At 35.8% G+C, this 14,844-nt stretch overlaps 1 protein-coding gene across 1 annotated transcript; it reads left to right on the forward strand.

Annotated features, from left to right (window-relative positions):
- Positions 1–3,883: 3,883 nt before the first annotated feature.
- LOC110102145 (carotenoid cleavage dioxygenase 7, chloroplastic) lies at positions 3,884–8,411 on the forward strand. Its single transcript, XM_020830332.1, has 7 exons — positions 3,884–4,676; positions 6,347–6,475; positions 6,556–6,687; positions 6,797–7,069; positions 7,163–7,248; positions 7,849–8,172; positions 8,247–8,411. The coding sequence occupies exons 1-7, from the start codon at positions 3,884–3,886 to the stop codon at positions 8,409–8,411; spliced, it is 1,902 nt and encodes a 633-aa protein (XP_020685991.1).
- The last annotated feature ends 6,433 nt before the right edge of the window (positions 8,412–14,844 follow it).

Genomic DNA, 14,844 nt, shown 5'->3' on the forward strand with positions numbered 1-14,844 from the left:
GAAGCGGACGTTGATCCTGGAGGTTCTTGATCACAAAACCATTAGCGTCAAAAGAAATCGAAACAGAGTTATCGGAAGTTAACTTGGAGACAGATAATAAATTGTGAGTAAGAGCAGGAACATGTAATAAATTGCGTAGACGTAGCTTACGAGGCGTGTCCGAAAGCGGTAGAAGACCTTGTCCGGAATTGTGGATCGGTAGATAGGATCCATTGGCGATGGAGACGGTATCAGGTCCAGTGTAGTTCGTGGGTGATTGAAGATTTTGTCCGTTTGGTGTGAGATGACTGGTTGCGCCGGAGTCGAGGATCCACTCTTGAGTGGAAGTGTTGGACGGTTGAGCAAGAAGTGCTCGAGGAGGCCGTGTCGTGGTGGGGGCGTACGTGGGGTTGCAACGGTGCCAGCAATTGAGGGCTATATGACCCGTCTTGCCGCAGATCTGACAGACCGGTCTGCTGGTGGTTGTTTGGACGGTAGAACCAGTTGTTGCTGACGGAAGATTGCTGCTCGGAGGAGATGTTTTGTTCCTGGAGATTTTTCTTTGTAATTTTCCACGGAAGTTAGGAGCAGAGTAAAGAGCAGTCACAGTTGCACTGTTTTGCTGTTCTTTGAGAGCATCTTGTTGAAGTGTGATCTCTTCACTACAAAGAAGAGAATAGAGTGTGTCGAGGTCGATGGGTAAAAGAGAGGTGCGAATTGATGTCTTGAAGGGGTTGTAGATGGGTGGTAATCCGTTCAAGATGTGGATTATGATATCTTCCGGATCAATTTTAGATCCGGAGGCGGTAATATTGTCTACAATAGACTTAACGTGGGTCAAGTACTGTTGCATTGTCAGATTTTTTATCTGAACATGATATAATTCGTTCTTGAGTTGGATAGCTCGAGAGCGATTTGAAGGCTGTAGCCGTTTCTCAAGAATCATCCACGCATCGTGAGTGGAGGTGGAAAAGATGATGTAAGGGAGTATGGTGGGGGAGATAGTTGAAAAGAGAGATGAAAGGAGGTTACTGTCCACAAGTTTCCAGCGGTGGTAATCGTGAGTGGTTTGATCGGCGGGTTCAGGAAGATCACCGGTTAGATGGCCGGCGTAACCATTGGCTTGGAAATGCTGAAGAATCTGCATGCGCCAAATGGGATAGTTGTCCGTCGTCAAGGGGTGGGGAAGGAGGTTCTTGACATTAGAGACAAGAAATTTGAGAGGAGCCGGGATGGTCAGCTCTGTGGGAGGAGTTCCGGTCTGGGCGGTGGAGGAGGAGGGTGGAGCAAAATCCTCTGATTCTTGATCTGCCATAGTTGGCTCTAATACCATGAAAGGAGGAAGAGGAGAGCATGCGGAACGAACAGAGGCAGACAGGAACAGGAAAAAGGAATTGTATATTGAATGATTAAAGTTGATTACAATCGGTTGTATATAAAGATCCGTAGAGGGTAAGACAGTAAATACAGCTAAAAGAAGGCCTTGTATGCTAACACAAAAATCAAGTTGGAAACTTCAAAAATTAAATTTGGGAGCACATGAACTCCGATTTCAGCAAACTTACAGTCAAACTGAGCGTCTCGGAAATACGAACCCAGCGACACCAAATTCGACCCAATCCGAGCCCAAATGGGTCCGAATCAAGGACCCGAAGTGCTGTTGGAAGGTTCAAACAGCAATTTGAGTTACCAAACGGTTTCCGATTTTAACTAACTTATACTCGAATCGAGCGGCTCGACAGGACGAATCCAAAGAGCCCAAGATTGCCGAATTCTGACATCATTAAGGCCTCCAAATGTCCAACGAACGGTGCATGATCAAAGGATTCGATATCGGACGTCCATTCAAACCACTCCCAATTCGCCCCTGATCTCACGTCTATTTACGGGCTATGTCACTCTAGAAAAACTATAAATAGAGCCCTCATTCTACACAAAGGGACTCAAGTGAAGAGAGAGAAGATGAAGAGAAGAAGAGGAAAAGGGGGAAAAGGAGAATCCTCTCCTCTTCGACCACCGCCGGAGCTCTTCCCGCCGTCTGAATACGCCGGGATTCTACGTGATATTCGGGAGAACGCATGAATTCTGTCCAACTTCCACGTGATGCTGAAATTCTTCCTAATTTACAACAGAGTTCCCTCTTGACGCCGAAACTCCGCCCAAGTGAAGCCGGAGTTCTCCTCTGCCATCAACAGACGTCGGACTTCTACCAGACGTCGGACCTTCACTCTTCGTCAAGTTTATACCCGACAGAATGAAATTATCTTATTGAATTTAGAAACTGATTACATATATATTTATAGGCTTTGGGCTGTGCTAAATACAGTTAGCTGATGTGGGATGTATTTATATTGATGTGCTTACAGGATCCCAGAGAAGGGAGAGGTGATAATTAGGGGTAATCCTGAGAATAAAACAGTGCTTGAAAAGAGAAGCCGTGAGACACAAGTTCTTCCAATAGTGAGAGCATCTCTTAAGGTGAGGGTACCAAAGAGAGTGATAAAGATTTCTCCAGCAGTTGAATAGAGGGTTTTCATTATTTAAATATCTCCAAATAATAGAACAATTAAAACTATGGGACAGGGCCTCCAAGGAGGGAAGCCCAACACCACCATTAAGTTTAGGGAGTTTCAGGTATCCTTCCAAGCAATAAGGTGAAGCTTTTTAACTGCAATGTCACGGGAGTAGAGAAATCTGGAACAAAGCTTGTTTAAGATTTTAAAACAACGCTTAGGTTGTACAGAAAAATATCCCATATATTCTGTCAGAAAAAAATCCAAATCAAGCAGGTCTCTGAGAAAGCCAGAATCCTTTAACAGACAAAAAAATAGATTTTTTTTTTTTATGGCCTTAAATTTATTTTCAGGTAAATATAATAAATAATAAATTAATATTATAATAAAATAATTTTAAAACATACAAGAGATTTGAAATTCATCATATTTTTTTAAGGAGAATATGCTGATATAATTTTATTTTTATTCTTTAACCATAAATTTTGTCTTTCATATGAGTTTAGAAGTTTTCTCTCATTAATTTTGAATTACCATTTAAATCATTAAAAATTCATGAAACTAAAGGTCAATCTTGATGCAATACTTACATAAGAAAATTTTTAGAATTAAATTCAGAATTATCAATCCAATTTTTATTTTAGAAAAATATATACTCAAAACATAATTTTTTTAATGAAAAAGAACTGACAACATCCAAAATACGTTGATTTAAGGCCCAAAGGGTCTAACTCAAGCACTTAAGCTATTAGCCTGAGGAGAAAAGGATCCTTAAATCTTGTGAGTTGTGTGCTTATAATCAAAATCAAATTGCCGATATGAGTAATCCAATAAATCTAAAAAATGATAAACTCTAATGTCACTTGAAAATTGTTAATTTGATAAATTATTTGGAGATATTGACAACAAAAATTAATATGTTATTTAAAAAAAAAACTAAAAAAGAACTCTCATTCTATACATAAGAGGACCTAAAATAAAAGTGATCAAGCTCACAAATTTGAAGAATCAAATCCAACAACGCTAAGAAAAAAATTGAATCAAATTGCAAACCGCACATCCTCACCATTTCACTATTTAAAAAAAAAATCAAAATAGATTAATTAAATTATAATTAGAATGAATTTTACATCCATTAAATTCAGTTAAAATTAATGTAATACACATTTAATTAATTTATATATAGAATATTCATCTCAAAATGAATTTTATAATTTTCAAACTCTTTTAAACCTATTTTTTTATCAGAATATAAATATATTAATGCGAAAAACTTCCATCTAGCTCGACTTTCCCACCTCACCCTATTTAAATCCGCCGGACACCAATTCAGATTCACGCCGCAACCGATCCTTCCTCTCTTGGATTTGGATCGCTCAAACCAAAGCAATATGCAAGCCGCGCAGCCTCACCATTTCCCCCAAATATGCCCCCCACTCTCCGCAGCCAAACTCATTCCATTCACTCCGGCCGCCACCTCCATCTCCATCTCTCGCCGCCGCCTCACCTCCACCAGCACCTGCATCTCCGCCGCCGTCACCCCCATCCTTCACCCCCCTTCCACCGAACCGATCACCCCTCCCTTACCCACCGACTCCGTCGCCACCTCCTTCTGGGACTACCAAATGCTCTTCCTCTCCCAGCGCACCGAAACGCCATACCCCATCCCCCTCCGCATCGCCGACGGGGCAATCCCCGCCGATTTCCCTATCGGGACATACTACCTCACCGGCCCCGGCATCTTCTCCGACGACCACGGATCGACGATTCATCCGCTCGATGGACACGGCTACCTCCGCGCCTTCGAATTTCGCGACCGTGGTTCGGTGTGGTACTCCGCCAAGTACGTTGAGACGGAGGCGAAGAAGGAGGAGAGGGAGGAGGAGACCGGCGAGTGGCGATTCACTCATCGAGGGCCGTTCTCGATGTTGAAGGGTGGGAAGAAGGTTGGCAATATGAAGGTGATGAAGAATGTGGCGAATACTACTGTGTTAAGGTGGGGTGGACGGTTACTGTGTTTGTGGGAAGGTGGGAAGCCGTACGAGATTGACGGCAGGACGATGGAGACGATCGGAGCTGTTGATTTGATTGGTGACGGCGATGAGGTTAGCCGCCGGCGATGGCGACGATTTGGCGAGGTGGGTTTGGATTTGGCCGCCGCACTACTGAGACCAGTGCTGCACGGTAAGTGCTCGATCGGTCGTTAAATTGATTGTTAAACTTATACGGTGAAAAATAATGGCGATTATGCTATTATAATTACATTAAAAAAAGTCATGATTCTCTAAAATAAAATTTATTACAATTAATTTTAAAAATTTAAATATCCTTACATTTTTTAATATATATATTTCTAAAATGATGACTCATCCAAAATGTATTAATAAAATTGGAGATTGTGAAAAAAATTGGAGTATAACAAGAGTCAAGAAGTGTATCCAGAAGGGGCAGAGTATACCACGAGGTGTATAATGACAATGATAATTTATAATTATAATTATAATTAATTCGATAAAAAGAGAAATAAAGCCAAGGCCTTCGACCACTGTCTTCTCGGAAAGGATTAACTTGAGAATTGAAGACGACATTCAAGCTAGCTAAGTCAACCACTCCATTAATGGCTCAAAGGTTAATACCGATACGTTAATAAATTAAGTATCAGCTAATTTAATTTTCACTCTAATTTAATTTATAGCAAAATATGTTAACATAATTTGTTTCATTAAATTATCAACCCAAGAAATCGACCGGCTTGCTAAAAAGTATTGAATTAAAATTGAAAGATTTAATTTTGAACTTATTAAGAATATTTTAAAAGCACCTACTTTTGTCTTAACGGAAATTTTTGTCAATTCTCCTCTCAAATTTTTAATTTTGATCATGTTATTGTAAGATTTATTTGAATCGAAACTATATTTTTCTTTTCCTTACAGTAATGAATAAGTCCATACAACTTTCTGCTAAAACTCTATTGGTTAGTTACGCTCAAGCTAGTCCAATAGAGGCTTGATCTCGTCTGGACTCAAAAAAACTCTGTGATGTACTTAATTAGTTAGATTTTAATCATATGAATTAGCATTTCAAAAATATTTAGTTAACATAAAAAAGTTTTTAAACGTAATATTTTAAAGCAATATATGTAATAGATGTATTATAAAAGGACGTCTCTTATCTCTATATTTAAAAGAATCGCAGACCCAAATAATGACAGATAGTAACTATACTTTATTTACGCTTTTATTGTAGACAGAGAGAACCGGACAGTTCTCTACGTCCGGTGTCCACAACTAGTAATTTCTCCAATTGGCGAAGTGTTATGATTAGATTAAAGCATGAAATTATATTCAAATTTGGTACAGTACTCTTGAGATATTTTGAATATTTTTGTTGATTAAAAACTATTCATTGAGTTATTTTTATAATTTAATTTAGATTTTTTTAAAAAAAAATTCTCGCGTTATTATTCTGTTAATTGTATCTCATATCTGTTGAATATTACCATATGAGTGAAATGATTTATGGATTTTGTCTTTGTTCAAACTGCTTAAAAAGAAATTTATTGTATTCAAACTTTATTTTTTTTTATTAAAAGTTTTGTTTTCTTTGTCTATTCTATTAGTTGCTCGAAGCTCTGTTTTGTCGCATGCCATGTCTGATTCATCTATTTTTTTTAGAGTTATTATTATTATTATTATCTTATCATTGCGCATTGATGCACATTCGGCGTAATAAAATACCTGCCTCAATTTAATTAGAGCCATGCATGCCACCCCTAAAATCTTTATTAATTATTTTTTAATGGGAAAAGAAGTAGATAGAAATTTAAACGACGTTTCATGATTGGAATGATGCAGGTGTTTTCAAGATGCCACAAAAAAGATTACTGTCACACTATAAAATAGATGAGAAGCGGAACCGGCTGCTGATTCTTTCATGTAATGCTGAAGATATGCTGCTTCCTCGTTCTAATTTTACTTTCTATGGTAATATATATTCTGCATCTTCCTTTCGTTAGATTATTACAAAATTTAATTTTCGACAATGCTTACCTCCATTAATGCAGAATTTGACAGCAACTACGAGCTGAAGCAGAAGAAAGATTTCTCCATTCCTGACCATCTCATTATCCACGATTGGGCTTTTACTGAGAATCACTACATTCTGATTGGCAATCGCATCAAGCTTGATCTCCAAGGTTTACTTTCCATGAATTGCCATAATGAATTGTTCCATCTACTTGACAGTTCAGTTCGATCAAAAACAGAACCAAATTAACTCATGAACATGCTTATGAAACAATACAGGATCAATGCTTGCAGTATCTGGTCTTTCTCCTATGATTTCTGCACTATCGGTAAATCCCAGCCAATCCAAAACCCCTATTTACCTTCTACCACGATTTGAAAGCAGAGTAAACAAGCTAAGAGATTGGAGAGTTCCCATTGAAGCACCATCACAGCTATGGATCTCTCACATTGCCAATGCATTCGAGGAAAATGAAGATGAAGATGGAGTTAGGATTCAAATCCAGGCCGCAGCTTGCTCTTACAAGTGGTTCAACTTTCAGAAAATATTTGGTAAATTAGGCATTTTTAGCTCTCTCCCTCATTGCATTTTATACAAATTAATCCTGACGAGTTGATTTTTACTAATAACTGAAATTGTTATAGGTTATAATTGGCAGAGTAGGAGGCTGGATCCATCTTTCATGAATGAGTTTGAAGGCAATGGGTCCCAGCTGCCTCACCTTGTTAGGGTAAGCTAACCCTTCTTGAATAAAAAAAATGATAGAAAGCTCAATAAAAGTTGTAAGAGGAAATTTTGTCTGGATATGTTCGTCTAGTTCGTATATGATGATGCAATATACTTACTGATAAAATAAAAAAAGCTAGAAAGCTCAATAGATTTCCTTATATCAGAATAAAGCCTTTTTCCTGCAAAATTTTTTTCAAAAAATTATTCAAAATAGCATTATCCAAAAAAAGTTTGGGTTCTAACTTGTAAAAGGGCTTTATAACTCGTATAAAAAATAATATTTGACAAATCTTGCAATGTAACTCATTTTGATCTTTTGGTTGGTAGCTTTAGCTATCAATAAAAAAGTCTTAGGTTTGAAGCTTGTGTGTGTAATGTGTGTTTGAGTTTGCCACAATGAGCTTAAATAAATAAAAAAATTATAAAAATATTTTTTCTATAATTATGCAAAGAACAGATAATGAGAATTATAAAATAAATGCCTGAAAATAAAGAACATTTAAGTTTCATTTGAGATAGCTTTCTTATAAGATAAAAGCCTAAAAATACTTAATTTTTTTTCATAACCAACGTAATATTTATAAGTATTATTCTTGGATAGGTCTCTATTGATCTGGATGGAAGAGGAGAGTCCCGTTCCTGCAGCATCGCCAACTCTTCAAGCAAATGGAGCTGGCCGGCTGACTTCCCGGCAATCAACGGCGCCTTTGCCGGCCAAAGAAACAAGTTCATATATGCCGGCACGGCTTCAGGAACAAGGAGGTTCTTGCCACATTTTCCCTACGACTCTGTGGTGAAGGTCAACTGCTCGGATGGAACAGTGTCTTTTTGGTGCACCGGCAGACGAAAGTTCATCGGAGAACCCATCTTTGTTCCCAAAGTTGGTACCTTGGAGGAGGACGATGGTTATATCCTTCTTGTAGAGGTGAGTGAATTAATTCTGCCTTATTTTCATAAGTCGACTGTGCTGACATTGTCTTATTGGTTTTGCTTTGGCAGTACGCAGTTTCGAAGCTAAGATGTTATTTAGTGATACTGGATGCCAAGAGAATTGGCAGAGCTAATGCGTTTGTGGCGAGACTGGAAGTTCCTAAGCATCTTTACTTCCCTCTCGGTTTCCATGGATTTTGGGATGATTTCACACACAATCACAACATAAAATAATTTCATACATATATTATCATTTTTTTTGCTTCATATCATGTGAAGATTATATTTTATGAAAATTTTGTCTTGTAAACATGTAACTGCTAACAGGATGTAAACAAGATAAATTAATATAAAAAATATAAATTTATTTACACATGTGTAAATAAATTATATAATTTGTACAAATTTAATAGGCCTGACTTGAAAGAATGAACAGGAAATGTGAAAAAAATTTGATTTTGTGGCCGTGCGACTTTGCTTTTGTGGCCGTGTGACTTTGGATTGAAGAAATTAAATGAAGAAAATGAAATTAAGGTGATTTATAGGTTGTGAATTTGGCCACCTGAAGTTGGTAAATCGACCGCAGAACTTGGCTTAAAGATATTTGGATATGTAATCCTATGAGGATAAAATATAGTAAGGAAATTGATCACTTATAAATGAAAATATGTGAATCATAATTTTTTAAGATTGACTTTGAAACCATCCAATATTTATTTCAATAAACTTGTGGTATGAGATTCATCCAATGATGACAAAAGTGTGTTCATCTAAATTTAAATTGTCACATATAAAAAGCATAAATTTATAATTAAAATTTTTATGACATAATTTGAATGACTTATAGTATAAGAATCTTATATACTTATAAGTAAAACAAGTGCCTCAATAAAAGAAATTTAATAAGCTCAATATTGCTCAATGGTGATGTTATTAAGACATTTAAATACCTAAAAAATGGTATATAATCAAAAGCATTAATATTTAATATTTGATAGTGTTTGAAATTTTGTCAATTAACCAAAATGTCACTAAAAAATTTCATAATTACACTCACAATTCACATGAAGGATATCTTGAGTTGGAGTGAACTCACGAATTTAAAGAATCCTAGAGTTCTACGTAATGATTAACACTATTGTAGGTTTCAATCTAAGAAAAATGATGGATTTGTCTTACATTCTAGCAAACTCTATGAGTTTAACACTCTTATTTTTTATGCACATTTAAAATATTTGGTTTATGTTGTTGGCCATTATTTCACCTGCTTAATCAACAATCATATAATCCAATTCATATTAAGCTTGACAGGGCTTTAGCGAATGATGCTTTGATGAAAATCTTCCGTGTTCCTTATATTTTGTTTGAGACCCCACTTGTTATGATCACTCACCCATTATCTTGCAAGATAGTTCTCTCCACTCTATAAGACATAGATTCCTAAACAAGAATTACTAGTCCAAATTGGAGGATTATTGGAAAGCTCTTCTCTTTGTTTTCTTGCCCCTAGTTAAGGGAATCCTTTGATAGATTTCCATAATATGCTTAAATCGTGCATCAAATTGAAAACATGTGCCTTTTCCATATCCCTTAGTGCATTTATATATGACTTGCAACATCAACAAAAAAACTACCTCTCGCTTTTGGTATATGATTCACTTAATGCCTACCACGACTACAACCTCAAGTTGCTTAATAGCAAAATTGAGGATTACATTTCATTTTGGTCCTCATGGATTATTCAAATATCTAAGGCAAAATGGATTAGGCATGGTGAAAGATGATCTCAAGTTCCTTTATTACATATTTCGTATGAGAAAAAAATTATAATAGGGCTTTTGTTATTGATTCTCTAGAAAGTAATTTAGATTCTAATAACATTCCTATGTATATTATCACCCATCACTTCCATAACCTCTACAAACTTCCCCAACCTTTTTATCTAACCTCAGCACCTTTCCCTAGGGGAATGTTATCCTCTCTCACTTAGTTATGTAGCTTATTTATAACAGATGATGAAATTAAAGTTGTTATATTCTCAGGCTCTCTCTCATCTACTTCGGTCAGATGGTGTTAATTTGTACTTCTATAAGATTGGCTGGCATGTTATTGGGCCCTCCTTTTCTAAAGTAATTAAATCATTCTTCAATAAAGGATTTCTACCTAGAGGTGTCAAGGTTGCAACTGTTGTTTTAACACCCAAGTCTAATCATGTTGATTCTCTATCTAATTTCAAACCAATTTCTTTGTGTAAAACTATATACAAAATAACATCCAAGATCTTGGGTTCAAGGCTGGATTTCATAATGCTTGATATTATTTGGAAAAACAAATATGGTTTTATTAAACAGAGTGTCTTTACTAATAATGTGATTTTAACTTCCGAGCTTCTGGGCTATTTCCAAAAATGCAAGAAATCCAAATTTATATGTACCAAATTTGACATTAGGAAGGCGTTTGATTTTATTTTAAAAGTTTTTTTGCTTGCTAAGATGACTAAAAATGGCTTTCCTAACATATTTATAAATTGGGTCAAAGCTTGTACCTAGAAATGTCCACTTTTTGCATGTATTCATGGTACATTAGAAGGGTTATTTCCTTCTACTTTTTGTCTTAGACAATGCTACCCCCTTAGCCCTTTCCTCTTATGCATAGTTATGGATGCTTTCTTTTGTTTATCGGAATCCATGACTAATGGGGAGAAATTTGTTGTTGTTAATGTGGAGGGGTTTAAGCTTCACCATTTGCTATATGATGATGATCTTTTAGTTTTTTGTGAAACCAATGTTAACAATTCTTCCATCCTCATCTGAATCCCTTCCATCTTTGCAAACACCACTAGCTAATATGTGATTCTCTATAAGAGTTCACTTATCTTGGCCCCTAATACTCCTCACCCAAATGAGGTGTGTGTTGCCTTTAACATTCCAATCTTATCTTCCAAAAATTAGCCTTCCTATTTCTTTCAAGAGAGCAGGACTCTCTGATTTAACTTACCTTTTGAATATTATTACTAATAAACTTTATGGTTGGAAAGATTATTGACCTCACTTTTAGCTGAGATCACTTTATCCACATATAACTATGAATGTCATGATCTAATGCCACTAAATTTTCAACTCTTTAACTCATAATAATTTTGCTTACAATCACCTGACTGGTAGCCATCAATTTACATCTCAATATACTTCAATCAATCATCACCAAGCAATCAATGAATATACGCTCAATCAAGCTTCAATCATCTCTAGATATCAAGTCACATTGATCAATCATCACTTCTACAATCAACAACCATTGACTACAATCACCTAGGCCAATGATTGACCAAGTTAACTCAGTTGGGCTAGCCCAATTGATCATCAAGCCAATTCACCTCAATCACCTTCAATTAGACCCCAACTCATCCTTGAACTTCACCAAAGTTGAACACAATGCCTAATAAATTGAACATGGTTGATCACTCTGGCCTAGTCATTAGTTGACCAGGTCAACTAAACTTAGGTTTAATCAAACCAAGTTCACTTAGGTCATTTCATTACATACACTTAAATTAAACCTCTCAATCCCTCAATATCACTCCATTACAAGTTCTAAATAAATTCAAGCCCATCATGAGTCAAATTTTGATGAGTTTGATCAAAGGTGCTCAAACCATTACATACTATCATTATCCATTTATACACCAAATCATTCATCAAACCTCAAACTCATTATTTCAAACCTATGCAACCCATTCCAATACCATATCAAAAACTCCCTTAGGTCTATTTTAGTTGGCATTGATTGGTTGTCAAGTCAAATAGTCAACATTGAACATATCAAAGGGATTTTCTATGGTCAACTTTCCTTCAAACATTTAATTCATTATTTTAAAGCCAATGCATTCTATCCTAATGGCATCCACATCTCCCCCACCCTTCACCTTAGTAGGTTTGACCAATTAACTGGTCAAAAAAGTCAACAAAAGACTAAAACTAATCAAAATGGTCAATCATCTCTATCCAAACTATTTCCTTCCAAACCAGCTGCCCTAAACCCTTTAAATTAATCCTAAAATCATTCTAAGAAGCTATTAAACCCAACATAATTATTGGTTTAACCTAAGAGAATTAGTATACCCATGTGAAGACAAATGTGTCTTTCCACATCATTATCCTTGCTTTGATGATTCCCTTCCCTCCTAACCACCTAGGGCACTTGTCAAGCATCAAAGCACTCATCCAAAATATCATAGTTGTCTAATATAACCCTAATGATTGAATTGTTCAAAATGTTCAAAACATACACACACTCATTTCCCTACACTCATACCCTCTAAAAGATGGTTCATTTTTCATTTGAACATCCAATGCCTCCTCTACCTTTCCCAAGTTTGAATCCATTATTTGAAAGCCGCCGACGACAAGTCTCTTGCCACACCTTTGATTCATATTTTGTCCAAGGCTTTTTGTTCATGATCTATACCTTCCCAATTGCAAATTTCTTCAGGAGAATGGTGCTAGAGCATTAAAGGAGCATAACGAGCCTTAAAATATCCTTTAAGACTCATTGAATTGAAGTAACCATCAAATCCTAACTAAATAACTTTAGGGTTTGATGTGAAATCACTTCCCCATCAGGTAATTATATCCCTTTAAGCTCAGCCCAAAGTTTCATGAAATTTGGTTTGGCTATTTTCAAGAACAAAGCACTCTTCATCTTAAGGTTTAAAATATGTTAAATATAAAATGTACAAAATCTAAGTCGTTGATCTCTCGATCAAAAGCCTAGATCTCGTAACTTATTATTTTATCTGAATCATGTTAAGTAGCTAGTCATTCTGATCTTCATCCGACTGCATCACAGCCAAACATCCCAAATTGCGTGGGATCGAACAGCGGGCAACGCACACCTACATGGTTAATTAGAAAGCATGTATGCGCCACTGCCACATGTTAAATACAAATGATTGTTGGCAACACAATCATGCGCAATTAATGCACCATCGTGCAATCATTGTTAATAATCAGTTATTCAATTGTAAATCATTTTTAGCATAAACTTTAAAATTTTCTAGATAATAAAATACTTAACCAAAATTTGCATATTTTCTTCAGAATTAAATCCCCTTTCATTTAAAAATAAAAATTGAACAAAAATTATGAGTTTATAGGGAGTAATATAGCTTTTATTATTTAATTAAGTTGCTTAATTACTCCCTAATTACTCAGCTAATTGGGCCCAAACCTTTTTGGGTTCAATTAGAGTATGCATGTAACCTTCAGTAATTTTTCTAGCTCAATTTGAATTCAATTTTATTAATAATTGAGTTTTTTTAAACCTATGACTCAAATTTTCATGCATATTTTTTTGAAATTCATAATAAATTTATTTTTAAAACCATTTTAAACATTTAAGCCTTCATAGGAATTGTTAAGTTGAGCTTAATCCGGAAAAAATACAACCAATCAAACTTGATTTATATATGAAGAATAATTGTACTTTATTTGTTTTCATGTTTTCTCCAAACTTGATTTATATAAGTATATATTAGTAAATAATATTCACCTCTAATGATACAAATATTCAATGATTATAACATCTTTCAAACTAGAAGCGTGATTAAACAAAAAAAAAATTAAGACAACAATACAAGTAGATCGAAGTTCAAAAGCTAGCAACCTACGTTTATCTCACTAAGCATAGTTGTAAACGACTTCAAATAAGAATGATAGGTCTTACAAATGAGTCAATGTTGTAAGGAAAATAACAGCAGAAACAAATGCACTGTTTAAGCATTGTGGATCCATAACATTTTACAACCAAGAAGGGGATGGTAGAAGCAAGATTGGTTTTTTATTACTTGATGAAATTCATGGTTGTTTGTGACTTGAATTGTTTTGGTGAAATATAAGATTTCAAAAGTCTTCAGGCAGTAGAGGCCTTCTGATTTGACTTAAAGACAAATTTTATCAGTGATTGTTTAATCAATAGAAGATCTGGAAATTATGTCTTTAGTTTGGTGGTATCTAGTTCATTATTTCTCCTAGGAGCAAGGATCACCTTAGCCTACTCCTCTAAGGTGAAGTTTTTCCAAGAGTAGCTTATATCGATGTACATTATGCATATTGTTCATTAATGTTCAAATTTGGTTAGCAAATACTATGATATATTGCTTTTCTATCATGGTATTTTGCAAGTCAATTGAATACATGGTTATTCATTAGTTGAATTCTCAAATAATTAGGTTATGATTTAGCTTTAATATTTGGAAATTCATTAGTTCCAATTTTCTTAGAATTAAAACACATGTTTGATGAGGAATAATTAATTGCATATGTGCAAGGGTTTGATGTTATGATTGTTAAATATATTTAAACACTGGTAACATCTAAGGACAATAATTAGGGATGTGTTTAGCAAATTTAAAACACTAGTGACCTTAGCCGGCCATCAGTTGTCGCTGGCTGCCACCACTTCTGTCGTCGCCTTCCACACACCTCTCGCGACCACCCACCATTAACCACCACTACCAGCCACTACCACCACATCCGGCGTCGGTAGCCAGCCACTACCGCCACCCTCCAACCACCATCATCTCTGCCATCCTTCGACTGCCTCCACTCGCTGCCTACCGTAACAACTACCACCCTTCAGCCAACACCACTGTCGACCCCCACCGCTG

The sequence above is a fragment of the Dendrobium catenatum genome, unplaced genomic scaffold (genome assembly GCF_001605985.2).
Source record: "Dendrobium catenatum unplaced genomic scaffold, ASM160598v2 fragScaff_scaffold_414, whole genome shotgun sequence".
NCBI lineage: Eukaryota > Viridiplantae > Streptophyta > Magnoliopsida > Asparagales > Orchidaceae > Dendrobium > Dendrobium catenatum.

Bases quoted from the DNA above. Each gene is read 5' to 3' on its own strand.
- LOC110102145 (XM_020830332.1), top strand. From the start codon at position 3,884: ATGCAAGCCGCGCAGCCTCACCATTTCCCCCAAATATGCCCCCCACTC. The intron at 6,476-6,555 runs GTAATATATATT...CCATTAATGCAG, and splicing joins TTCTAATTTTACTTTCTATG to AATTTGACAGCAACTACGAG. The intron at 7,249-7,848 runs GTAAGCTAACCC...ATTCTTGGATAG, and splicing joins AGCTGCCTCACCTTGTTAGG to GTCTCTATTGATCTGGATGG.